Here is a 25,275-nt window from a genome sequence, read left to right as displayed (position 1 = left end):
GGAAGCATTATAAGTATTTTTTTGAGGAAGAACAGAGAGAGATTAACCACTCTCTACTCTCTCTCTCGCTCTCTCATCTTACTTAACCGGAATGCAAAGAATTTTTATGGTATTGAGAGGTCTAGTATGTAGAAAATGTTTATTGATAATTTCAGTTATTTAATAAATAATAATAAGAATAATATAATATAATAATAATAATAATACAAAACTGTAATTAGCAAAATCTTTCATAATGGTCATATTTTAAAGAGATGAAAATTACCTTTCCATTTCACTTGTAAGGATAATTCCTCTTTCTTACTGAGATGAGAGAATTTTTATGGTAGATGCACGTGTTTATTATATTTTTCAAATAAATGAATAATAATAATAATAATAGAAGTAGTAATGATACGATAAAACTAAAGTAGGCGCCGAAAGTCTTTACACCCCAGTGCAATTTAGGCAAACGCATACACACGCGCACCTTCTTCGACCTGTAAAGGAATGCAAAAATTTAGTAAAGATATTGAAATGGTGTGTCAGTTTTACCTTAGACTTTCTAGTATTTGGTAGCACCAAATTTGTTCTCTTTAGCTGCCTTTCAGCCGTCGGGGAACACTTTCAATGAGGTGCTGACAGATCTCTGGTTCGATACTGTTCCAAGCAGCGATGATGGCGGCTTTGAGTTTCTCGATATTGGAGCAGTCAACCTTCTGCAAACGTTTTTTTAATGATCGACCACAGATTTTCTATGGGACTAAAATCAGGGGAATTAGGGGGCCAGTCACTTAAAAGCTCCACACCACAATCCTGCAACCAGTTTCCTATCAATGGCGTTGTGTGGCACCGTGCGCCGTCTTGCTGAAGAATTGAAGCACCTGTCTTCTCAAAGCTCCCCTCTAAATATTCATTTAGCACAACGTAATAAATGTGCTGGTTCACTCGTTCATTATTTTCAAATATACACAATTCCCCAACTCCCTCATAACCCATAGAACCCCATACCATCAAAGTTTTGGGAAACTTTTCACGAGGACGAATAAGTTGTCACTGCACTTGTTAAGGCGGGGACTTCGCCAAACTTTCGTTGAGGTGCTTGCCGAGCAATGGAATGTGGATTCGTCATGAAACAACACTTTTTTCCAGTTATTAACGTCCCATTTACCAAAATCTATGAAAAAAAAAACTTTCGTTTCTTAATATGGGCGTCAGTTAGCTTGCTCTTCTTAGGAGCCACACACTCTTGAATCCCAACTTGCATGACAAGTACGTCTGTAAAGTACGTACTTTACACTTTCCTAAATTTCAGGGTTTTCTTCCCTGAATTGACGAGCGCTGTGTGAAGGATTAAGCTCTGCTTCCCTTCTCAGTAGCGAAATAGATCATTCAGACAGCAACGGGGCCTCCCAGACTTCTTGGCGGGAAGAGGTACCTCTTTCTTCCCTGACGCCTTGTACCGCGCAACAATGTTCTGACTGTTCGACGCTTCAAATCCGTCTGGCCGCACAATTTCAGCACCATTTCAACCCTAATTCAAAACACTGATGACCCTTACACGATCATCCCTAGAAGTATAAGACCCACCATTACGCATAAAGGCACAGGGATTGGCAACACAAGGGCAACACCACGAGACGAACAAATCCTGACAGGAGTGCCAGCAAAAAAAAACCGACTTACACACGGCTAATGAGCTACTGATCAGTTATTGTTCCTTAATCAAGGACACAGTGGAAACAATAAAGGTGCAATTAGTCATTTTTTCTCTCAGGCATTTTCCATGACTGATATGGAGGATTCTTTAAGACGCTGAAAGTCTTTACGCAGCCTTCAGGGGTGCAAAGACTTTCAGCGCCCACTTTAATTTCAAAAGAAAATTCTTCCCTTCGTCTTTTTCTGTATCTAATTTCCCTACCTCATAACTCCAATGACACTCGGAGCTGGAGGGAAAGTAACAATGTCATACAATGGTCAACGAATTTAATGGTTTTATGTAATCTCTCTCTCTCTCTCTCTCTCTCTCTCTCTCTCTCTCTCTCTCTCTCTCTCTCTTGTATTTTAATGAAAATATACAGTAATTTGTGAATACACAAGTGTTGCACATGAAAAAAAGTAAATTAGTGATAATTTTAGAGATACGGCCCTAAGAAAAATTGCAAATTAGTGAAATTTTCCCTGTGGACATGTTTCAACAACGTTGTTCCGGCTTACGACGATTTTGGGTTACGTCGTGTCTTAAGAACGGAACCCTTGTCGTAACCCGGGGACTGCCTGTATATATATATATATATATATATATATATATATATATATATATATATATATATATATATATATATATATATATATATATACCATCTTTATATATGAGTAGCTGGTACTAAACATGTTGTACATGCAACATGAGCTTGGTATCAAAGTAAGAATTTTCCAGGGCAACTGTGAGGGTAAAGTTTTATCTTTAGTAAGGACCAATGGTAGTTTTGGTAGCAGCTGGTATGGTCATTGAAACACTGTTATTAGGCTTGGTGGTTAATAGGTGGCAGTTAGGTGAGTGGCAAGATACTGCTCAGTTACTTGTTAGGAACCCATCACTTTTTTCAACTGCCATTAAATCAAGAATTCTTGACTGCTACTGTGGTCATGAACCCAATGTATTTTATGATGCTTTTTATTTCATATTGTAGTATTGTGGTTGTTAACTATGTCAGGGTACATGACTATCACATTTTTCAATATGTTATGGATATTTGAGCAAATGTTAACATCCTTTTGTGTTTCTTTTTGCAGTGACAACCTTTTTTTCTTTACAGCTGTCTTGTATAAATATACAGATTGAATAGGTTAAGGGAATCATAGTTTCTTCCTGCAGAAATGGAAACTCTCTCTTAAGTAGATTATTGCTCAGCATGAGTTGGAAACACTAAAAATTGGTAATACGGTGGAACAGCCATGGTTAAATTAGTATGTGAGGCCTCATGCTGACTTCATCAGGTTGAACCTTCTTTCAATAAAATCATAATTTTATTGGATGTATAATGTTAATGTTTTTTTTTTTTTTTTTTAACTTACTGTAGAATAGAACAATATAAGTGAGCAACAAAACATGTGAAGGACACTGGGTGTTTGGGGTATGGTTGTGGGAGGTGCTAATCTCCTTGGTATTGAAAGGTTTTAGCAGCTGTGGGGGAAGGACAAATAATAATAATATGCTTTATTTTGAGGCTGGGGGCCATATACATTGAAGTATACAAAATACAGACAGTTACATACACAATCTAGATACATGAGACATGATAAAATAGAAAAAGAAAATGAATCAATCAAGCACATATCCACCAACAATAAGCTGAAGGTAGCATAAAAGCTAGTGAATCATCATACTGGTAATTTAAGTAATAATATTGGTGAGAAAAAAAAATGCATGAGAGTAATAACAGTTGGTGCACATATTATATAACTCAAATTTTCAACTAGAGACCTTAGGTGGTTACAGTAGTCAGGTCCAGAGGGCTTAACTACAAAAAATAAATTAAATGTAAATAAAACTTTAACTTGAGTGTAATCACAGTAATAATGAAAAATTAAAATATCAGCAATAAATGTAATAATGACAAAAACTGCTGATGACATCTTGCCAGTACAGAGATTAAGTCCTTTAGGGGACAAAGGCCTCCTTTTCCCATCTTTCCCACAATTTAGATCTTCTTCTTGCTTCACTCTTAGGATGCTTTGTATGAGCAAGTTGCTGCTGTTTTTCTCACTCGGGTTACCAGACTGGACATTGTTCGCCTAACAATGATTTTTAAATTGTCCAGGTAGTTTTCTATGAACATCTGTGTGGCGGAAGTGGTAGCGGGGAGTGTTTGTGAGGCGTCTCAGAATGTCATTGTGCACAACAGTGATGCGTCTCATGGTCTCTTGGGTATAGTTCGTCCAGAGGGAACACCCATAGATACTGTAGCAGTACGAGCGGAATAGCAGCAGTTTTCACGTCTCGGTGACAGAAGAACAAACCTCCTTGCAATCATGTTGCCAGCTGCACATAGTTTACGACGCCTCTGTTCAATGTCTGCAGTATCTTTAGGTCGTCGGTGATAACGTGACCACCCAAATACGGAAATTCGTGCACAAATTCCAGCCGATGGTTTCCGAGGAAAATTTGTGGTTCTGCAATATGCTTAAGCAATCTCGGGAGCAGCGACATGCATTGGGTCTTGGTTTCGTTGTAGATTATATCAAATTCCTCTGCATATTGGCGGCAGGTGTCGATGAGTCGTTGGAGACCTTGCCACTGATGGGGAAATCAGAACCATATCGTCGGCGTAACAGAGTTGTTTATAGTTGTTTCATTGACGGTGCATCCGATTGGGAGCGAGTTCAGTTTGACATTCAAGGCATCTGTGTACGTATTAAACAGGTATGGAGAGAGAATGCCCCCCTTGCCGAAGACCCTTTTAGGGAGCCGAAGGTGTAAGATAATATGTTACCCCATTTGACACAGAATTGCTGTGTGGAGAACCAGCAATGTAAAATGCCAATTAGATACAGGGGTGTGCCCCTTTTATGCAGCTTCAGGAAGAGCTTCAGGTAGTTTACTCTGTCAAATGCTTTTCTCACATCCTACAACAAAACAAAAGGAACAAAACAGGAGAGGCCCTGATGATAGGTAGTAGTTCAGCAATTCTTTCAGTATGTAGATGCAGGTGTCGGTTGAGTGGTTTGCTTTAAACCCGAACTGGTTGTCAGTGGTGTGTAGAAAGGGGAGAAGTCTCACTAGAAGAACAGACTCAAGTATCTTCGATGTGATCGTGTGATTGCAATCGGCCGGTAGTTGCCAGGGTCAGTGCATCCTTTAGCTTGTTTTGATTAATGGTATCAAGGTGAACTAAGAGTAGGGAGAAACTGGAAGAAACGGTGAATTATGCAAGCATTGAATAGGGCAGCTAGCAAAATGTAAATTATCGGATGGCAGAGTTTGAAGGGCCTCTGCAGAAGACCATCACAGCCGGGCAATTTATTATTAGGTAGGCTGTTTATGGCATCGCTGATGTTACCTGGCAAAATACGGTCTGCAAAATGAAATTGAATGTTGTCAGTAAGGAGGTTATCTACATCCCTTCGGGAATCTTGATCATTTATGCAATTCAGGATTTTCATAATGTCATCATGGGGGATTATTCTGCCTTGGATATCATAGAATCTATCAGCTCCCGTCTGGACTGCCCTCTCTCTCTCTCCCTGCCTTCTTAGGCGACCTGCACACACTCTCTGACAGTGACGACCAAGGTATGCATGCATGCTGAGCTTTCCCATTGGCAGAGAGCAATACTGTTAGTGGTTCACTGAAGTACTTTGAGATGTTTTTATCCCCGTTATTCTGAAGGTTCAAAATGTTTTTTGATGCCAAAAGCAGTGTGAACAAGCTATTTTTCTCCACTGTGTGCACACCAGAGGAAGTTCCATGTGTCAGAGGATGGAGAGACTACTTTTGCTCAGGCTGATTTGTCAGTTTGCAGACTTAAAAATGCCTTTTCCTGGAAAGACTCAAATAAGGCAATCCTTTCATTTTGGTTATGGAGTACTAGTCACTATGACCTCTTTCCAGGCAGCAATGTGGTTTGACCTTCGGTTGAATATGCCTGCTGACTTTGCCATTACTGAAGTCTCACCTGAAGATGAGAGGGTTGAGTTCTGGAGGTTGTTGGTGTCAGGAGGAATGGCATTGACTTCAATTCCAGCCCACATGCATCTTATGGGCAATGTTTGTCCTCGGATGTCTGTTATAGCCATGCTCTTTTACCAGCTGAGAGCAGTCCTGTCCAGTAGAATGAATCAGTCTTGGGTTCCTTGTTAAGCTTTCCAAAAAGTACAGTTGAGGCAGCAACAGAAAAGAGGTGTCCTGATTGTCAGAACAATTTGATCCTTTCAAGTCTCTTTCAAGTCCATGGGAATGTTAAAGGTATTGTGGCCATGTTCATGCCTTCTGTGTATGGTATTTAAAAGGCTCATCCTCAAAACTGTAACATCAGCATATGTTAGTGTCAAGTGTCCTCCTGCTTGCCTCACACCTTTGAGTCATGGGTAAGGGAGGACCTGACCCTGTGGCTGGAGTTTCTATGAACGTCTTCTTTCAAAGATGCTTCTGCTATCATATTCATCAAGAAGGGTGGGTGGTGCACATGGGGGATCTCTAGATAGTGTTGTGTTTGAAAGATGGATGCTGCTTCAAAAAAGTGTGAGTGGGCAATGAAGATGGGCAGGACATTATTGGTTTTGTGTCTTGTATGTTTTCTTTGACTCTTGATCTGCACCAGTTTTGTACATTTTGCCAGGGGTTGGATGTGTTGTCCTGATTCTCCTTGTAGGGAGTTTATGACTGGTATCTGTTGCAGTGAAAAAAGTTTGGCAAGAAACACAAGAACGCCAAAAGGCATTCACCATTGTATTTTTGGGGAATACTCCATGTTTGACACCACTGAACCTCTAGAGTATCTTCCTGCTGATTGCCCTTCCTTTCTCCCTGCTCTACAGCTCACTTTGATAGGGGTATACAGACTGAAGACCTGTACATGCAAGTTGAGATCTCTCCAGGTGAGACATCACTGTGTACTCATAATACACCCTTCCTACTCTTCCCGCCCTTTTGGCTGCTCCAAGAACTTTGGAGTACCTTAAAAGGCTATAGCCTTCTCTACTTATTCCTGGGAACCCTAATTTTTTGCCTAATTTTTTGTCATGTTTCCAGACTGCTGAGCTTCAGCTAAAAGGTTTTGCATTCCTAATGGTAGTTTTTGTTGAGCCTTCCATCACTGTTGTATAACCTAATGGGAGATACTCTGTAGTACTGATTACAGGTGGTATCTTGTGTCTTGTCTGCCTTCTGTCATGTTTGGAAAGTGTTAGACAATGTTAGAATTAAGGTGAAGAAACGCAGACACGTCTTTTTCCGTCCACCTCATTGTTGTTGAGCTCATCCTCCTCAAATTCTTCTGTCTCTCCTTTTAGGAAGAAGTATTCTGAAAGCCTCTAATAAAAAGCCCAAATCAATTTTCGTGTCAGTGTCATCCATCTGTAAGGGCTGCAGAGATGTCATACCTGGTTTTTGTGAGTCTTGAGGGAGTCTAATTCCTTCTCCATGAGTATCCAAGTTTTGCTAAATCTCCTTGTCTTTACCACATCACCATCGCTTCATCCAAGAATCTATGGCCTCTACCTGATTTCAAGGAATACCAAGTTTCTTTTGAAAGCATAACTTCCTTGCAAAAATGTTTGTGAAACCAATTTTTTAATTTTTTTTTTGTGGTAACCAAGACCTTAAAGAATGGTACATATATGTATATTTTATACTGCAGTTCAAGTAAACTCACCTAAACAGTAGTGTAAAGTCACTCCTCTTTGGCCTCAAGAACTATGACCTTTTCCCTACAAGATGGAAATTCAGGTAGAAAATCTCCAAGAGAGTAAAGAGGAGAATGAATTGATTTGATTATGACTTGCCATAAATAGCTCACTGCCTTCCTATGCTATTTTTTTTCAGCTATACAACTTACTTTTGTCATCTGCCCAGTGGAGTTCAAATTTATTGCATACTTTTACTGAACATTCTTTCAGCAGCTCTTCCTGTCTCTAACTTGTATGAATTTAATTAAATTTGAATATTAATTTTGGCAAATGGTTGAAACTTTTCATATCTTAAATAGTATTTATCATTAACAATTGTTGGTCATCATGACTGTGTGGCAGTGGCACTGTAATGGAAAAATATATTAGTGTACTTTACTACACCCTACTTGCACTACAATGATTACCAGTAGTATACAATCTTGAAATAGAATTATTTATAGCATACAGTATACAGTTGCTGTTAGAGTCTTCACGAGTTGCTCTGTCTTGCAGGCTCCCCAATTAACAGATGATGAAAAACAAGTGTATTCTCTGTGGCGGTTGCGAAAGCTATATGGAAATTATGGCTCTGCCAGTGATGTCAATGTTGGGTTACTATGGCCCAGTAAGCAGGAGATGGAACTACAGAAGGAAAAGGAAAGAGTGACATATCCTGATGATATTTATCGAATGATTGAGATTGACAAGCTACAACGGAAGGAGGAGGAGGTTAAAATACAGAAAAGGTATGTCAGATTTTTATTTTGAAATATGGCAGCACATTACAAATAGTATTTCTTAGTATTCCTACTCCTGACCCTACTTTGGTTGTAGTCTGGTAGATAAATGCTTTTGGAGACTAGCAGTTGCTGGATGAGGGAGAGTCACTATCAGAGGATTATTAGACACTAGGTGGGAGTTACAATTGATGAGTCAGTCCTCTTAGGTACTGAATCATCATCATCATCTTTTATTCCTCAAAGAACAGGTAATCTTTACGAATATAAACATTAGTAACAGATTACATTTCAGAAGGCTTAGATTATTTCTTTAGGCCTATGAAACATTTTGCAGCATACAGACAGCTTAAACTCAGCATAAACTTCAACATTCAAAGAAAACTTGTTTTAATTCGTATTCCTACTTTGAAATTGTTGTTATGACTGTTGAGCTTATTAGCTCTACTGTCATAATGCTGCAGACGTGGTTATGTTGACCAGTCTGAGGAGCATGTTAAATGGGGTTTCATTGCTGGCACCACTAACCTTATCACACCGCACTTTGAACTGAGCAACGTAAAAAAAAAAAACTGTTCAAATCACACAGAATATGAATTATACCAATGCATAAAAGGGATCATCTATTTAACCATAAGGAAAATAGGGCTAACTGTGAATTCGCATTTTTTTTTGACATGTATGACATTACAAATAAAAAAAAAAAGTTTTGCTCTAGTATTTGGGTTGAGTCAGAGAATCTGGATGATACAAAAAGAATAATTTTGCATGAGATTTGAGCACCACTGTACATGCTCCCAGTAATCTATTTTGAGTTTGCAAGTGTTACCCACATTCACTTTTGTTAGTCATAGTTAATTGATTGTGCCTGTTAGCTTCTTATTCAATTAAGTTTAAAGAAAAAAAATTATTTTAGCCATAGGAAGTCTTTTTATAATGAACTGCACTATACATTCGACAATAATGGTTCGTTCCCAGGTGCTTTTTTGACAAATAGATTATATTTTTTTTTAGTAAAAGAAGAAAATTGTTAAGGGTTTGTTCCCCCTATTTTTTTGGCTTACTATACAGCACATACTGACACTTTACAGCTAACAGAAACATAAAATTGCATTTTCATACATTCAACTTCCCTGTCAGATATATACTTAGCTATAGACTCCGTCGTCCCCGATAGAAATTCGAATTTCGCGGCACACGCTACAGGTAGGTAGGTCAGGTGATCTACCGGCCTGCCGCTGGGTGGCAGGAATAGGAACTATTACCTTCTAAGGACAGATTTTTCTCTATCGTTTGGACTGTAAACATACGTTTACGGTTCCTCCTGATTTGATTTTCGTGTTTCATCGCCATCGATCTTCTGGGCTGTCTTTTGCAGGGAAGTACTGGGTCTTTGGTTCGGCATACGCTTTTATTAACTTTTAATGATTTCGCTTCGAAATTTTGATTTTGAAGAAAATACTAATTGAAACTACCGAAAAATTATCGGTAGACACTCACATAGTTTGCAATAAAGGGAATTATTAATATTTATTCATTATTACATGTAATAAAGGTTACAACTTTATTGAGGAAATATTAAACTTTAATTTCCTACTTTAGGAAGTCAGAAAAGCATATAACTAGATACGCTTACTTTATAAGCTTTAATAGCGTTTGTGCTAACGAGCAGTTAGAGTATTAGCATACTAGTAGTTGTTGCATCCTCATCACCTTCTTACTCCACAGAAACTACAAAATTTATATATGCAAATTTGAAGATAATGGATGTAGCTCAAAAGCGAGCTCTAAAAAAGGTAAGAAGTGAATATAGTGTTCCCCATTGAAGTGGAGGGTGCGTCTGATCGCTCTGTCTCGCTCCAGACCTAGACCTCTTCCAAGCTCCCAGGGCAGGCCCAGAGGAGAAGGAATGTCGACAGTCGTACGGAGGTTACGGAGAATCCCCACCGATCAGGCGTCCCCTCGGCAGACTCTGTAGAACGTCCCAGACTGCCAATGTTCGCCATTGGAAAGGCGTCCTAAAATAGTGAGGTGCGTCCGATCGGCTCTGTCTCGCTCCCAGACCTAGACCTCTTCCAAGCTCCCAGGCCCAGAGGAGAAGAATGTCGACAGTCGTACGGAGCTTACGGAGAATCCCCACCGGTCAGGCGTCCCCTCGGCAGAATCTGTAGCGTCCCAGACTGCCAAGGATCGCCATTGGAAAGGCATCCTAAAAGAGTGCTTTTCGTCTTTCCGATTCGTCCCTCGAAGAATTGGATGGAATTCCGACGAACTGTCGTGTCCGATCAAGAGGAGTTGGAAAGCTCCGACGTTGGACTCGAGCCCGGAACGTTTCCCGGACGATTCTCCCTACGAGAGGAAAAGAGCCAAGAGGACAATATCTCGATCTCCTACGCCTTCCAGAGCGCATTCTCCTATTCATGGCAAAGAAAAGGAAGAAACTGCGACGGACTTCCTACTTAAAATGCAGGAACAAATTTCCTCTTTAGTAGGAGTATTGAGAAAAGACCTTCCGAGGAGAAAAGGACGATTTTCTTCCTGTTAAGAGATCTCGTCCTACGGGCGTTCTGGACTCCAGACTTATCTCCTCTACTCCTCGTACGAGTACAGAGACGAATAAAGAAAGAAGGACGAAAAACTCATAGGATTGAGACGCAACATACGGACAATGACGAAGAGTGTCCGAGTCGGACAGAACCACCCAGGCGCTCGGCGCCAGAATTGGACTACTCGGACAGGAAAAAGTGTCCTACGCGGACGGCTCCAACCAGACACCATTCGCCAGACGCGGACAGCCCGGACAGGCGGATATTTCCTATGCGGACAACTGTGTCCAAGCGACTCGTGCCGATTGCGGACAACTTGACAAGGCGGACAGCCTGGATTGGACAAAACGTCGTGCGCAGGCAACTCCGTCCGGGCGACAGGCGCCAGAAGCGGACAAGACGGACAGGCAGAGGTGTCGTACTGGAATGACACCAGCCAAGCGCCAAGTTCCAGAGGTGGACAGCTCGGACAGACGACACGGTCCGAGACGGACAGATACGTCCAAGCGCATTGAACAAACCGGACTTTCGGCAACGGTTAAGCACCAAGCGCCAAGATCTTCCTCAAAAGAATCATACGGAGAAATCAACCAGGAAGCGTCTCTTTATGATTTGGACCAGGAGCGGATTTCTCTGGACAGAGACGAAAGGTGCCGCACAGGCGGCCGTCGTCCTGTTCACGATATGTCCGTTTCGGGTGGAAATCTGCCGCAAGCACAGCTGTCTCCTGAGAAGAATGCAATATGTTGCACAGGCGGCCGTCATTCTTGTCAGGAGGACTTAGATGATGATAGAGTTTTTTCTCAGGATCGTTTGCAAATTAACAAGATTTGTACGAGCTCTCATTCATTGATTAGAGGCTCTTCCAAATAATAGAGGCATAGAATACGGCCTTATATCCAAGAGAATAAAAATTTGAGGGATTCTCTTCGATCCTAGAGTTTTCATTGCGATCTCTTTCGACTAATACTAATTCGTGTTTATTGATGAAAAGAACGAAGAGGGCAAGATTTCCTTTTCTCTCTCTGGAAAAGAATGTAGTAGCAAGACTTGCTGTATACGACTACTGAATGACAAGTCATATACCCATACCAGAGTTGCCTTTGTGGTTCGCTACGGAATTATCTATATCCTTACAGGTTTTTTCCTGGTAAGGACTTCGCTTAAAAGGTTTGTTACGACAATACCTACTCAGCTTCGGTATTTAACAAAGGTTGTTTGGCTTAAATTTGCATTATTAAGAGCTTCCTTAGGCTCGAGAATAATTGTATTATATTCCTTCATTGAATGAAGTAACTGGCAACTCATGATGAATGCAGTCAGGCAGCGAGCGAGACTGCCGGGCTGTCATTCTAAGGCCCAATACTGAATACAGTACCATCCGGTTCTCGGTCATGATTAGTCGATTACATCTCTCTCCAACGGGATCGAATGGTTAACCGTATATCCCCCCACAATCATGGACTTAGTCTCGAATGGAGGAGACAGTTAAGCTAACACAAATAAAATATTGTCTGCCTTTTGCTAAGAAGCTTTCAATAAGAAAGATATTATAACCTTTCAATGCTGTTTACCGTAGGTAACATTATTAAAGGATTCTAAGCAGTAGAACATTATATTATATAATGCTCTCATGCTTACGAAAGCATGGCTTATTAGAATACATGCTTAGTGAGAAGATGGATGTCGTAGAGAATTCACTTTAAGACTACGGTATGGTCAAGTCTTTCGAGAAACGCACACAACCTTTTTAGAATCGGATATTTGCTCAAGAGAAGATGGATGAGTGGGGATGGGAAACATTCTCTTCGTGGCAGAAAAGGTTTCCCTGAATGGACTATACTTCGTATATAAGAGTTTTTTTCCTACTAAGAACGGAATTAACATGTGAAAGGAGGTCGGGTACCATAAAGGCACAGATGTTCTGACACATAACATAAAGAGAATTAGAAGAAAGCGCCAGCCTGGCGCAAAGCGCTAGAAGCGCCAACCTGGCGCAATGCGCCAGAAGCGCCAGCCTGGCGCAAAATTGCGCCAGAAGCGCCAGCCTAGCGCAAAATTGCGCCAGAAGCGCCAGCCTGGCGCAATGGGCCAAGAGCACCATCCAAGATATTTTCTCGTTTTAGCGAGTTATTAACCTAAGAATCCAGTAGCCTCTCGGACAGCAGGCTCGGTAACGGCAAGAATCGTTCCTGATTTCGTTACCCTTTTTATCACTCTCTCATATCGCAAAGAGCATCGAGAATCTCTTGTTTTTTCGCTCCTGTCCGCGTTAAAAAAGAGAACCTATTTGGAAAACAGACAGGGAACGTAACGATCCTTAAGAGGTTCGATGCAAGATATTTCATGTCCGTGAGAACCTTCTCGATCGACGATAATAACTGTTAACGTATGTCTAACATTTATTGGAAAGAGTTGTGAGAACCTGCGGAAAGTCTTCTTCATAGATCTCTTAGCAAGGTAGAAAGACGAACAGGCTTCCTATAGAATGCTTCCTTTTCCTCGAACCAAGAGAGGTAGCAATATACGCCATCTTTATTTTATAGAAAGGGGAATATACTATAGTCTTTTTTTTCCCCTAAATATAAATATAAATTCTTTACAGAATTTAAGATAAAGGGCATCAAAGAAAGAGAGGATAATACTTTATGCCTCATTTTTGGCTTCAGAGAGGTTGGATTCACAGAGGTCCACGTTCTTCTCAAGCATGCATTTGTTTTGGAAGTCATTTTCCAAGAGAGTCTGGATATTCTATCAGCATCTATTATTAAATGGACCTTAACAACCTCTCCACTCTGAGTCTGTCTGCATGCAGACTGACCAGAAGTGGACATAAATGAGGATTTTTCAAGTTTAGATGACAATAGTCATGGCCTAGACATAGAATTGCTGCAGATCGTGCTAGAGGGAATGAGGAAACTGTCCTCTTCCGATACCTCTGTGAACCACATAGCGGTTTTTTCTTCCCTTTCAGAGGGAAGAATCACCTTTGTATATATCTGCTATTAAAGAACGCAGTAAAAGGCTATACTCTGTCTCTACAAAGGGAATTGGAGATAGCAGAGGATTAAGATCTTCGGGACTTATACGATATATACCTTAATATGACAAGAGTAGGATATCATGTACTTCTAATGGGATCTTTTTTTGTGGCCACAGATTCCATGTTCCGACAAGATGGAACTGCTCCTCATCAAACTTCTTTGAGAAATTTTTATGAGGGAATTCTTTGTTTCTCTGGGTCCTAAACGACCAAGAAGACAAGTGAATTTTTGAGCATTGGAATCTCGCATCAGATTCTATGGAGACTAGACAATGGGTTCTTGCCAGCATAGTATGTCTAGCAAAAGAACTGAAACCCCCTATTCCTGATTCAATGTTTTCAGATAGAGGTTTCGTTGTCCAGGCAGAGTACTTACGTTTTCATCTACAGTAGAATGGTTCAAACGTTTGCCTACAGAGTCTTTGGTATGCGATGACGGCTCGAAATGCTTCCCAGAAGGTGTTCAGAGGGATACAATAAAGAGCTAGAAATCAGGAGTACTCCCAATTTCAGCTCGGAGTCTCCTTCGACTTCCAGGCTTCTTCCCTTCCTTCGGGCAAGGATAGGGAAGATTCTGCAACGAGACACCCCTTCAACATGTAAGAAGAGATCTCGTGAGCACGGAAGTATTCAAGAAGGACCCTCCTCGGAGGAAGACTCTTATCTCTCGTACGGTTAGATATCCTATCGTCTACTGGATGTAGCTGATTACAATCACCTCCCCTTACCGAGAGACCAAAAGCTCAAAGTGAAAGAATTTCTTCCACCCTTCTCCAGTCTCCTGATAACGATTGTGGATGTTAAGGACTTTCGGACAATGTAGCGCCAATCAGGCGCCAAAATACCAGAACAGGCGTAAAGACGCCAGAGGAAGACAGTCCAAATAAACACTGTCATTGTCTGATGAGGAGAAGGAGCGTGCCTCCAGCCTGGCGCAGATGCGCTAGAGGCAAATAAATCGGAAAAGTGTCCGATGTGGGCATCGCCAGTTTCCTCGAGACTCTTTAACAAGCTCGAAGCTCCAGCAAGTGGGGAGAAGTCAGCCAGGCGCCAGGCGCGAGGCTCCAGGCAGGCGCAAGGCGCTAGCCAGGCGCCAGGCGCCAGGCAAGCAACATGCGCCAGAACAAGCGCGAGGCAGGTCAGACAGGCGCGAGGCGCCAGCCAGGCGCGAGGCGCCAGCCAGGCAACAAGCCAGGCTCTAGGCTTCATCCAGGAAGAGATCAATTTCAAAAGAAAGCCCTGGTCTTCTTTGGAACAGTGTGATCTCTAAAGCACTTCTTAAGTAACTTGATGATTCCTTCAAACAGCTGAGAATTAAAAGCGCTTGAAGTGCGAGCTTTTAACAATTCTTGTTCTTTCCATAACAATATGTCGTGAGAGACATATTAGCTGTAATTTACGGGAGATGCAACTCTGTGTTGTCTTCTCTTTGCACGAAGGAGGTCAAGTTGACCTATGAGAGATCCTTCTCTCTTGGTTACGTGTCTACGATATGTTGCTGGGATAGGGAGCCGACACTGATCCTTAACTAGTGAGTTAAAAAATTTTATTTTAACATAAGTATACTATTTTCTTTGGGTTATTTGAAATGAGTTTGGGGATAGCTCTTTTCAAATTAAGCACAAACCCTCGTGTTAGGATCAGGTGATCGGGATCGGTGTTGTGCTCCTTAATTATGCCAGTAGGCATAGGTGTTTTGTCATGTAAGTGGATAGGACCCCTTTGACAAATAACCATTAGATTCTGTCAAGTAAGTGGATAAGACCCCATTGACAGATCTACAAGAACTCTTAGCCATAGGTCACATCCTCGCTGAGGCTCTTGAGACGAAGCAGACTCCTAGCAATAGCTAGGAGGTCAACCCTTCGTCTAAACACATAGGAACCAAGGTTTTATTTATTTATTACCTACAACGTATGTTGTTTACCTGTCTAATCAGTAATTAGCTGTCTCTTACCCACCGCCAAAGGTGCCAATCAGCTAAGTATATATCTGACAGGGAAGTTGAATGTATGAAAATGATATTGTTATTGTACAATAAAGTTTCATACATACTTACCTGGCAGATATATACGATTGAATGGCCCACCCAGCCTCCCCTCAGGAGACAGGTGGAAGAGAAAAATCTGTCCTTAGAAGGTAATAGTTTCCTATTCCTGCCACCCAGCGGCAGGCCGTAGATCACCTGACCTACCTACCTGTAGCGTGTGCCGCGAAATTCGAATTTCTATCGGGGACACGGAGTCTATAGCTAAGTATATATCTGCCAGGTAAGTATGTATGAAACTTATTGTACAATAACAATATCATTTCTCTTAATTAAGTTTATTATTTACAATTTTTTTGTTCATTTTTTTCATCTCCCACCTATGCTCACCTGCCCACTGTTGCTCCGTCAGAAATATTTGAAAAAAATTGACATGGCTTCTTTGTGCCTCTTTAGTAATTTGATTCTGGCAAAATTATTATTTCTTATTGTGTTTTTTTTTTCCTTTTTCCCAATTTCCCTTTCAATTTGTAATATAATTTTGTCATTATTTATTCTTAGCTCAGTACTGTTTCTTGCTACATTAGGAGCTATGTGCTATGGAGTACATCTAGAATCATCCTGAAGATAAATAGAATTGAAACCTGATTCTTTAAGCTACCTAAACTGTTATTTTAACACTTGATGTTTCTTCTATTTATTAATTTTACTCTTCATTATCTCCTTTTCAGCTTATATGGAAGTCCATGGGAAGTCATGGGAAGTTAATTAAGGGAATAAAATAAAGTTATATGTATATAAATATGGAGACTAGCAAGCAGAATAATACTATAGAATTTCTGTATGTGGTACATTTTTTTTTAGTTGTTAAATGAACACAGATTTTTTATTGCAGATATAGTTTGAGTAAAGTGGCCATACTTTTTTTCAGTTGACCGTAATCATCATAGACCTTAGAGATTTACTAAGATGTATTGTAGAATGTATCAAATAGTTGGTGGTATATAAATCTGACATGCAAGGGTTGATGTTCCAAAACAACAGAGGAATGCTAGAAAATCTGGAATGTATGTGCATTGTGTAATTTGTAGTGCTATTAAATTGCCTTTATTTTTCACTGTTTACAGACAGCAGGAGCTTGCTCTAAAAGTAACTAAACTAGAGGATTGGAAAAGAGAAGTAAGAGAGCGTTATCAAAATAAATTGAGGCTAGCTCAGGAGGCAAAAGTAAGTCATTTTTATCCGTATTTCTTGTGCTAAATTTGTTTGCATTTCTTTGTAGAATTAATGAGTTTGTATGTAGTGTTCCTACTCAGATACAAACCTCGTTTATGCATTTTATCACTTAGTATATGATGGTAAGTTTGTATTCAAATGTAATGCAACTAGGAGTATAGTTATTGAAATGAAGAAGGGGAACTACTCCAACAGTAGTCCCCCACCCCCAAGTATTGCTGCAAAATGTATGCACTATACATTTACTTGACTGTAAATATTTGGTTGTTCACAACCCCATATGTTTTCTTCAGGATTGCATTAAGGAATTGATCCCCAAATTTTCAGGGTGCAGGGTTCATGGATTCAGTTATGGGTAGAATTTTTATCAACAATTACACAGAATATTTTTTGGGGGGTTGGCACTTTGCGATGATTCATTAACCTGCTGTTGACTTACTTATGCGAGAAAATTAAAGAAAAATAAATGTAGTCAGCCACAAATGCAAGATGTTCATAGTATTAGTATACTTTACAATAAAAACAGTACTGTACTGTCTAAAACAAATCATATTTAGTAAAGAATCTACAATAAGTACTTATACACTTACAGACTGCATGTAACATTGTCCATAGTTAAGCAAAATGTAAAGAAAGGCAGCTGCAGTAATTTACATAGCATTGGAAATGCAGAGGAAACTAAAAATCTTACTACAAATATTTAAAATATTTAATTTACCAAAAGTAATGTTATACTTACTCAATTTCATTAATAGTTGTGTTGATAGGGAATGCCAGCATTGTCGTCTCAGGTCCCAACCTCACTCCCATGTTTGTTGCATTCAGTGATCAGTAATTTTTTGCAGTTCCTATATTGTTAGTGTGTTAAAGCTGTAAAATCGTAAATTCAATAATGTTTCTAAAGTGTAAAGCTTTTTGTGCTGCTAAAAGTGCTTCCAAGGGACCAAAGAAGTGAAGAGCATGGAAAAAAAGATTGCATTGTAGAGTTCCCATGTCCTGTGAACTGATATGCTAAGGTTGCCCACCATTATGGTATCATAAAGTGCATGCAAACAAGTCAGTCCATGTAACCATTGATGTAGCTAAAGCAGCAGGTGCAAAATCCATTGCATCATGTACAAAAATTCTTCTCTTTCTGATGAGGAAACAGTTAATTTTCTGCAGGGACAGATTGCTTCAAAAAAGTTTTCCCTAGAGTTTTTTAATTGAGGAAATGCCATGTCCTTACAAGAATCCACAAGGCAGGTGGAAGGTGAAAGATCTAGCTCTGCACATCTCAGAACCAGTAAAGGTTGGTTTGAAAATTTCAGGAAGGGTTCAGATGCAAAATGTCAAGATTATAGGGAAACAGGTTATGCTGACAAAGAAGCAACTAAGTAGTTTCCAACGCCATCACAAAGTGTATTGAGCAAGATCATATAAATAGAGCAGGCATTTAGTGCCCAAGAAACTGCCCTGTTATGGAAATAATGCCATTTGCTAGAAAAAAATCAGATATCTGGCTTTTGGACAGGAGGAGAGAGATTGAAACTGCCCTTTTGTCCCAATACCATTGGGTATGATATCAGGGCAGCCTCTTTATATAAAGTTGCTAACCTTTGAGCCCTGAGGGGAAATGTCAAATTCCTGCTGCCTCTAGGCCATGCACAAGCATTCCATGCAGGGGTTTGTTATAGTACAAACGTTAGAGCAACACCTACTACAAGTGACATGGGGGTTGGTCGCAGCCGAAGCCAAAAAAACGAGAACGCGGAAAACCTGGAGTTCCGGGGCACACACGTTGACGAGGCCAAGATGGAGCAGAAGAAGCCATAATAACTGCACACACACACTAAAACACAAGTGAAACGGGCAATGAACCGGGTAAAGGCCGAGAGAAGTCAACCACAGCTCTCGTCCAGGCAGTTAAGAAAAGGCTGATGCGGTGGCGTGGGTGCGTGGTCCTTAACCACTCTTCACCCGATATACGTACGCGTTACCCACAAGATTCCTTGCTTTCATCTGCGATTTAACCGGATCCAGCTAGGCGCTAGAAATTATCCTATTGTTAAGACCTCAGGTTTGTAGCTATGAAAAATACAAATTGTCTTAAATAATTTTTCCTTTTTGGATGCATGAGGTGTGGACCACCAAACACTTCCTAGAATGCTTTCATTAGACTTTTTTTCTTGAAATCAAAAGATGCCTCCCAGTGAAGGGAACGTATTTTAAGCTCAACACTAGTGTTGAAGTTGTCTGCTTGTCAACCCAATATGTCTCTAATCCAAAGGCTAATTATATCCAGTACTGTTCAGTTTGCTGAGTTGAATGTCAGTCAGAGGTCTTTTTCTGTTGCAGCTCTAAGACAGTATTACATCAGAAACTATCATTAATATGACAATTTGTCCAAAATTGCATTTTTCCTAACTATACAAACCTGAGGTCCTTTTACAATAGGAAGGTAACTAGCGGCAGCTGGACAGTCGTAAGCTTCGAACAAGGGAGTTTGGTAGTTAACTGCTTGTCCGACAGTGCGCGCGCCACGCGACTGGGAGGTGAAGAATCACTTATGCTTTAGGCCCAGGCAAAACAATGTAGAGTGAGGGGTGGCATGAGGTGGGACTATATGTAAAAGGACCTCAGGTTTGTATAGTTAGGAAAAATGCAATTTTGGACAAAATTGTCATTTGTTTTTTCCGGCCATGGTTAGACAAACCTTTCGGTTTCCTTTTACAATAGGAAGACTCACTTCTTGGTGGGAGGAATCTGAGTCTTTTGTGAACAGACTGGTGTTCGCCCAACCTTGGATTGCTTCCCTGGTCTTAAGAGCTCGGGAGGGTATCCTAGCCTCTGTCCAATTGATCGGGGTGTGCACCGCAGGACCAATGGTCAGACCTCTGGATCCAAGTGATAAGAGAGAGGCAAGCTTATCTCTTAAAACTAGCAAGCAAGAACTTGTTCCTGTTTGCAAGAGGCAACATAAAGTTATGAGTTTGTCTCTTGTTGGCTTCCACTTCCCCCCCCCCCCCCCCCCCCCCCCCCCCCCCTTGCCCCCCCCCCCCCCCCCCCCCTTGTTGGGGGAAGTGGTGGATATTCACTCCTATCCCTAGTGAAAGGGATAGGATGGGGCTCGGTCGAGTAGCTTACCTGCATCTCATCCTTTCCAGCAGGGTGACGACCGTGTCCCTCTGCCCACAGGTAGAAGAGAGAAAAAGATGGGAAAGAGGAGCCAGTCACACTCTCATTCAGTCATCCATTCTACAGTCACACCAGGAATCGATGCTGTTCAGCCTGCTAGGGTCTGGGTTAGCTACACAACGTGTTGAGCCGCCACCACGGGTCCTAAGGAACAAGTGTCCAAGGAGCTGTGGGCTATATCCTGAAGATAGGAGGTGCATGTGGTCTGGTTGAACCAGACCCCTGACTTTGTGGGCTCTCGGACGAAGGGTACGGATGTCGTCGCTACCATCAGCTTCGTACGCCCTCCTGATCACCTCACGCAGCCAGAAAGAAAGAGTGTTCCTGTATATTTCTTTCTTGGTCATCCCGGTGCTAACGAAGAGGCGTCAACACTCAGACCTGAGGTGTTGAGTTCTCTTCAGATAGCGCCATCGCGCCCTCACAGTACAAAGCAGTATCTCCTTTGCATCGAAGGCGGTGAAGTCCATTAGGGAGGGGATTGTAAAGGACTCGAACCGATCGGCAGGGACCAAAGGCTTTTGAGTCTTCGCTACGAAGTTCGGTACGAAATCGAGCGTCACAGATCCCCATCCCCTGGATGCTTGACTTTGCAGGAAAAGCCATGCAGTTCACTCAGAGGAAAAGAAGGGAATAGTCGCTATGACCTATCCCTCTTCTCGACTTCGGTGATGTCCAATACCCATACTGGTCTATCCGTCTCCAGCGAAGTGTCTCGCATTCTCGTATCCCATTGCAGCGAAGTCTGTCCTTCTCTGTAGTGGATAGGACACCGACACTCCATGGTGGGTGTCGATGGTATGGGTACTGGGACAAGCTATTAGGACAAAGTAATGATTGATCTGGAACAACCGAACCAAGTCCTGCTCTGACAGCTGCCGACTGACTGAGTTCGGAGTGTGAGGCAAGTTATCCAAGCATCTGAGCAGGTTATGCTGAGAGACCATACAAATCGTCTATTTTTTTACCACCGATGCCGGACGGCGAGGTGATGATTCTCGTAAGACATGTGCCCAACAGGCGAAAGTCAGTTGCCTTCTAGAGACCGAGGTCCCTGATGGCAAGACATTCTCATAGTAGTTGAATCTCAGCTAAGGAGAAACAACACTGTGTGCCGTTGAAGATGAAGGTGGAGGGTGAATGTAACCTATGTCTTCACAGCCGAATCGAGAGGATTCTCAAGATTCTGAACCTGTGTTTACAAAGGACTGAAAACTCTAAACCGCTATTTCATTGCTGTCCGGTGAGGAGTCGTGGTTGCAATGAAAGCGGGGCGTTTTTCAGTAAAGAAAACACAGGGAAGTACTGCCTGGAGAACTGCTTCTCATGGGCTGATCATTTGGAAGTAGAGTTGGCAGGGCAGGAGGCGATGTCTTCCGTATACATCTGTAATTCGGGGTGAACAATGAACAATTGCACACCTACGAATACGAGATATTTTAGAAGACAAACTCAGATGTCTGAAGAAATCATTCCGCATTATCGCAGGGGTGTGATGCAGTGGGAGACTAGGCTACAGACTTCTGTTACCGTGCGGTAAACAGAAAGATGAAAGAGTCCAAGAGATATCTCTGTTGAAAATTCTTGCAATGCTCCAAGGCGATGCAGTAGATGATCATTCATGTATGCGAGAATCCCCGTCAATCAGAGACCTAAGTCTGTGATTGTCGGGCAGAGATACGGTTCGGCAGTCAATCATTGTAGGGGAGAGAGACATAAACCGGCCATGCATCTCGGAGAGCCAGCTGGTACTGGGCTGCCGTCGGCAGTCCAATACACAGTTAGCTCTTGCTCACTCGTCTTCCTGAGTTGCCAGGTAATCCATTCCATGAAGGAATGCGTTCGGCTAGAATCATCGATGTAAAAAAATATATGCTCGAGCAATTATATTTCAACGAAACGGATTTCGGTAAATACAAAAGCTGAGGTGGTGTTGTCGTGACAATACCATAAGTTTCTTAAAATTGAAACTGGTAACTCCTGGGAGGTTGCAGGCAGTCCCGAGTTGCAGTTCAATTAGGATACTATTTGTCTCGGTCACAATCCGTAGAATTAACTACGGTATGCGCCTACACCCCGGACAATTCAACTGATTAACAGAATCATGTCGCGAGGGTAATATACGTAGCATATTTGTAGGTTCCTGTACAACGACCTCCATCCTAAATTCTTTTTCTTTCGAGGAATGAGAATAAGGATTGGAAGCCAACACCCTTCGTTCTCTAATCAAGAGAGTGAAGGAGAAGTCTTCCCCAAAGGAAAGCTTCAATGGTGATAACAGAATACCAAAGACGATAGTTCAAGCCAAACTGGATGTTCCCGTCCGTTCTTCTCTATCCCAGAGTTGGTTGCCTACTGTGAGATATTCTTCCTTCAGCAGCAGTGCTTCTTCCAAACGCTAGAAATTCCAGGAATTCGAGCATTCGGCGAGATTCCCAATTATCGTAGTAACAATTACAGTGGACCCCACGTATTCGCGTTCTCCAGATTCGCGGACTCACACATTCGCGGATTTCTCTGGGGAACGTTTCCCCGCATTATTCGCGGAAAATTTGTGCATTCGTGGTATTTTTCTATGATAAATATCCACAAATTCCTGGGTTTTTTTATGAATTTCATCATAAAATGCACTTTTTGTGGTAAAACTATTAAAAAAACCAAGTATGAACATTTTTAGTGGGTTTTTCTTGAGTTTTAACTAACAAAATAGGCTGTTTTTAGCATTTTTATAGGGGTTCCAAACATTCGCGGGTTCTAACTATTCACGGGGGGGTCTGGTACGCATCCCCCGCGAATACGGGGGGACCACTGTATCGGGGATTCTGATCTAGCCCACTCTGGACCATGGTTTCGCCCAAGTGTCTGCAGATCGTAAAAAAACTCGAACACTCTGAGAGTGCTAGAAATTCCGCAGAATTCTAAGCGTTCAGCGAAACTCGCACCGAATTCGTCAGACGATCATTGGTTGGTGGTCCTCCCGATTCCCGTAGAAATCGAGGATGGGACAGGATCCTTCCTCAATGACGGGGACTTACGTCAGGTAGGACCCGAAGGTCCCCCCCCAGGAACGCAGTCCCCAACGTGGAATCCTACAGAGAACTCTGCAGGATCCCTCCCCTTTCCTTCGTAGCCGTAAGGAGAGAGGCAATGGGGGAGGAATTGGATACTCGCTCACCTTCCCAGCGGAACTAGCAGTTGGAGAAGCAAGTACGAGCAGCCATCACCTTGCGGCGATGGCCTCAGTCTGGAAAAATGTATTGTCAGGAGAAAACGTTTTCCCAAGGAGGGTTACGAACTCGTACTGTAGGTTAAGTGTCTGCCGCCACCGTAAACGTCGTCTGGGTGGGGCTGATGGAGCACCTGACAGGAGAGAGCCGATACCGTCCTCCGACACATCCCAGTCCTCGTCGAGGCTGAAACCTCTCAAGAGGACCGAAGGGGGAGCGCGCCATGTTCTCTTGAATGCGTGGTCCAGACGGACCGTCACGTCCTTGCCAGCCCCCCCACCTTCACAGTCACTCCTGCTTGCCTTGTTCCTCCCGGTGTAGCCTAAGGAGGTTGAAGGGACAGGTGAGGAAGACCTGATGCTCCTACCCGTCCTACTAGCATGCTATTAGGCTGGGAGGACTGCAGGCGATCGCCAACCGACGGTGGCGATTGAGCTGCAGGTCTGGACCAGCGGCTTCTTGGAGAAAAGCTGGACCAAGGAAACGGAGCATTGGTCTTATGTCGAGTTGCTGGTCTGGACCAGCGGCTGGCGATCATTCCCCGAGGTCGTTGTGCTGACGAATCAGCACAATGACCTCAGCAAAATTTCTCTGGATCTCAGGAATACCCGCATCTTGAGGAGTAGGACCATCAAGCCCCTCCAGCAAGAGTGATTCCCGAGACCCTCCTCCTTCAGAGGGAGGAACAGCGGCAGACCCCTCCCGGTCTCCTCCTGCCACTTGCGGGTATGACCTGGTCGATCCGAGGACCGTGCCTGGCACGTAGGCCATTGTTTGGGGGCGCGCCCCTTACGATCACTCCTTGTTATCTCGCCCTTCCCGGTGTAACCCGAGGAAGTTGGAGGAACAGGAGAGGAAGACCTGACGCTCCCCCCTCGCTCGCCGGCAGAACCGGTGTGCTTGGGGGGGCTGCAGGCAATCGCCATTGAGCTGCAGGCCTGGTCGCGCCGCTCCCCTGGGGAGAGCGGCTGGACTGAGAACAGCGGCCCCGATCTCATGCGTCAGAGGAACTGCTGCTGGTCCCCCTACCCGTCCAGTCCCTGTTGGAGCGGCGGTCAGGAGACCTGCAGAGACCACTGTCGCGGTGAGACCAGTGCGTGTCCTCACGACGCATTGAACCACTGGCGCCAGCGATCGGGGGGACCTCTTCACAGCCTCAGCCTGTGGCCAGTCTGGGACCGTCGCGTCAACCTGGGTGACCGGCTGGTCGCTATGAGAGTGGCCGCTGGCCTGGCGAGAGTCACCTGAGTGGCTCTTGCCAGCCTTCCAATCCGTGCCGTGATCCTGGCGCCGAGTTAGCTCTGGCGTCTTGGTCTTAGCTGCACGGCCACCCGTGGGTGATCGTACACTCGGTACCTCTCGCGGACGAGAGGCCGAGACAGAACCTGGTGTAGCGGCGGAACCTCTAGCACCAGGCGAGGAAGTACCGGTGTTAGCTGGTACCCCTCTGGTCCCCGTCTTCTTTTTCCTTGCGGAAGGAGAGACGGGCCCTACTCCCGAAGGAGCAGGAGGACCAGCGGAAGGACCCCCCCGTCCCACCGGAGTGGGACGGGCCCTGAGAAGTTCCCGAAGGAGCCTTCTCAGGAGGGGTGGAGGCAGCCTTCTTCTTCCGCGGCTGGGTAGCCTTGGAAGTCGAAGGGGAAGAGGCGGCTGCAGACGACGAAGACAACGACGACACCTTCCTCCTCTTCCTCTTCTTCTTCATCAGCTTCCTCAGGACAGACGTGAGGTCAGCCATCCAGGATGGAGGCGGGGCTGCTGTTGCCGAAGCAACAGGGCCCGGCTGCACCTGTCCGGACAGACCAGCATCTGGGGCAGCAACACCGTGGACTGGGATGACATCGGCAGGTACGGGAACAGCGGGAATAGCAGGAACGGCAGGAGCGGCAGGAACAGCCAGCACAGCATCAGCGGCAGGTACGGCAGGTAGCACAGGTAGGCCAGGAGACGG

General features: G+C 43.2%; 1 protein-coding gene across 2 annotated transcripts in view; it reads left to right on the top strand.

Annotated features, from left to right (window-relative positions):
• LOC135212554 (large ribosomal subunit protein mL64-like) overlaps nucleotides 1-25,275 on the top strand; it is a 146,909-nt gene that overhangs the window by 118,449 nt on the left and 3,185 nt on the right. For both annotated transcript variants that reach the window (XM_064246092.1, XM_064246091.1), the window contains exons 2-3: nucleotides 7,885-8,117; nucleotides 16,812-16,911. In XM_064246092.1, the coding sequence (XP_064102162.1) occupies nucleotides 7,885-8,117; nucleotides 16,812-16,911 (333 nt within the window). The remainder of the gene's footprint in view (nucleotides 1-7,884; nucleotides 8,118-16,811; nucleotides 16,912-25,275) is intronic.

Source organism: Macrobrachium nipponense, chromosome 41 (assembly GCF_015104395.2).
Source record: "Macrobrachium nipponense isolate FS-2020 chromosome 41, ASM1510439v2, whole genome shotgun sequence".
NCBI lineage: Eukaryota > Metazoa > Arthropoda > Malacostraca > Decapoda > Palaemonidae > Macrobrachium > Macrobrachium nipponense.
The sequence above is the reverse complement of the archived record's forward strand: the minus strand, read 5'-3'. Positions and strand labels throughout refer to the sequence as shown.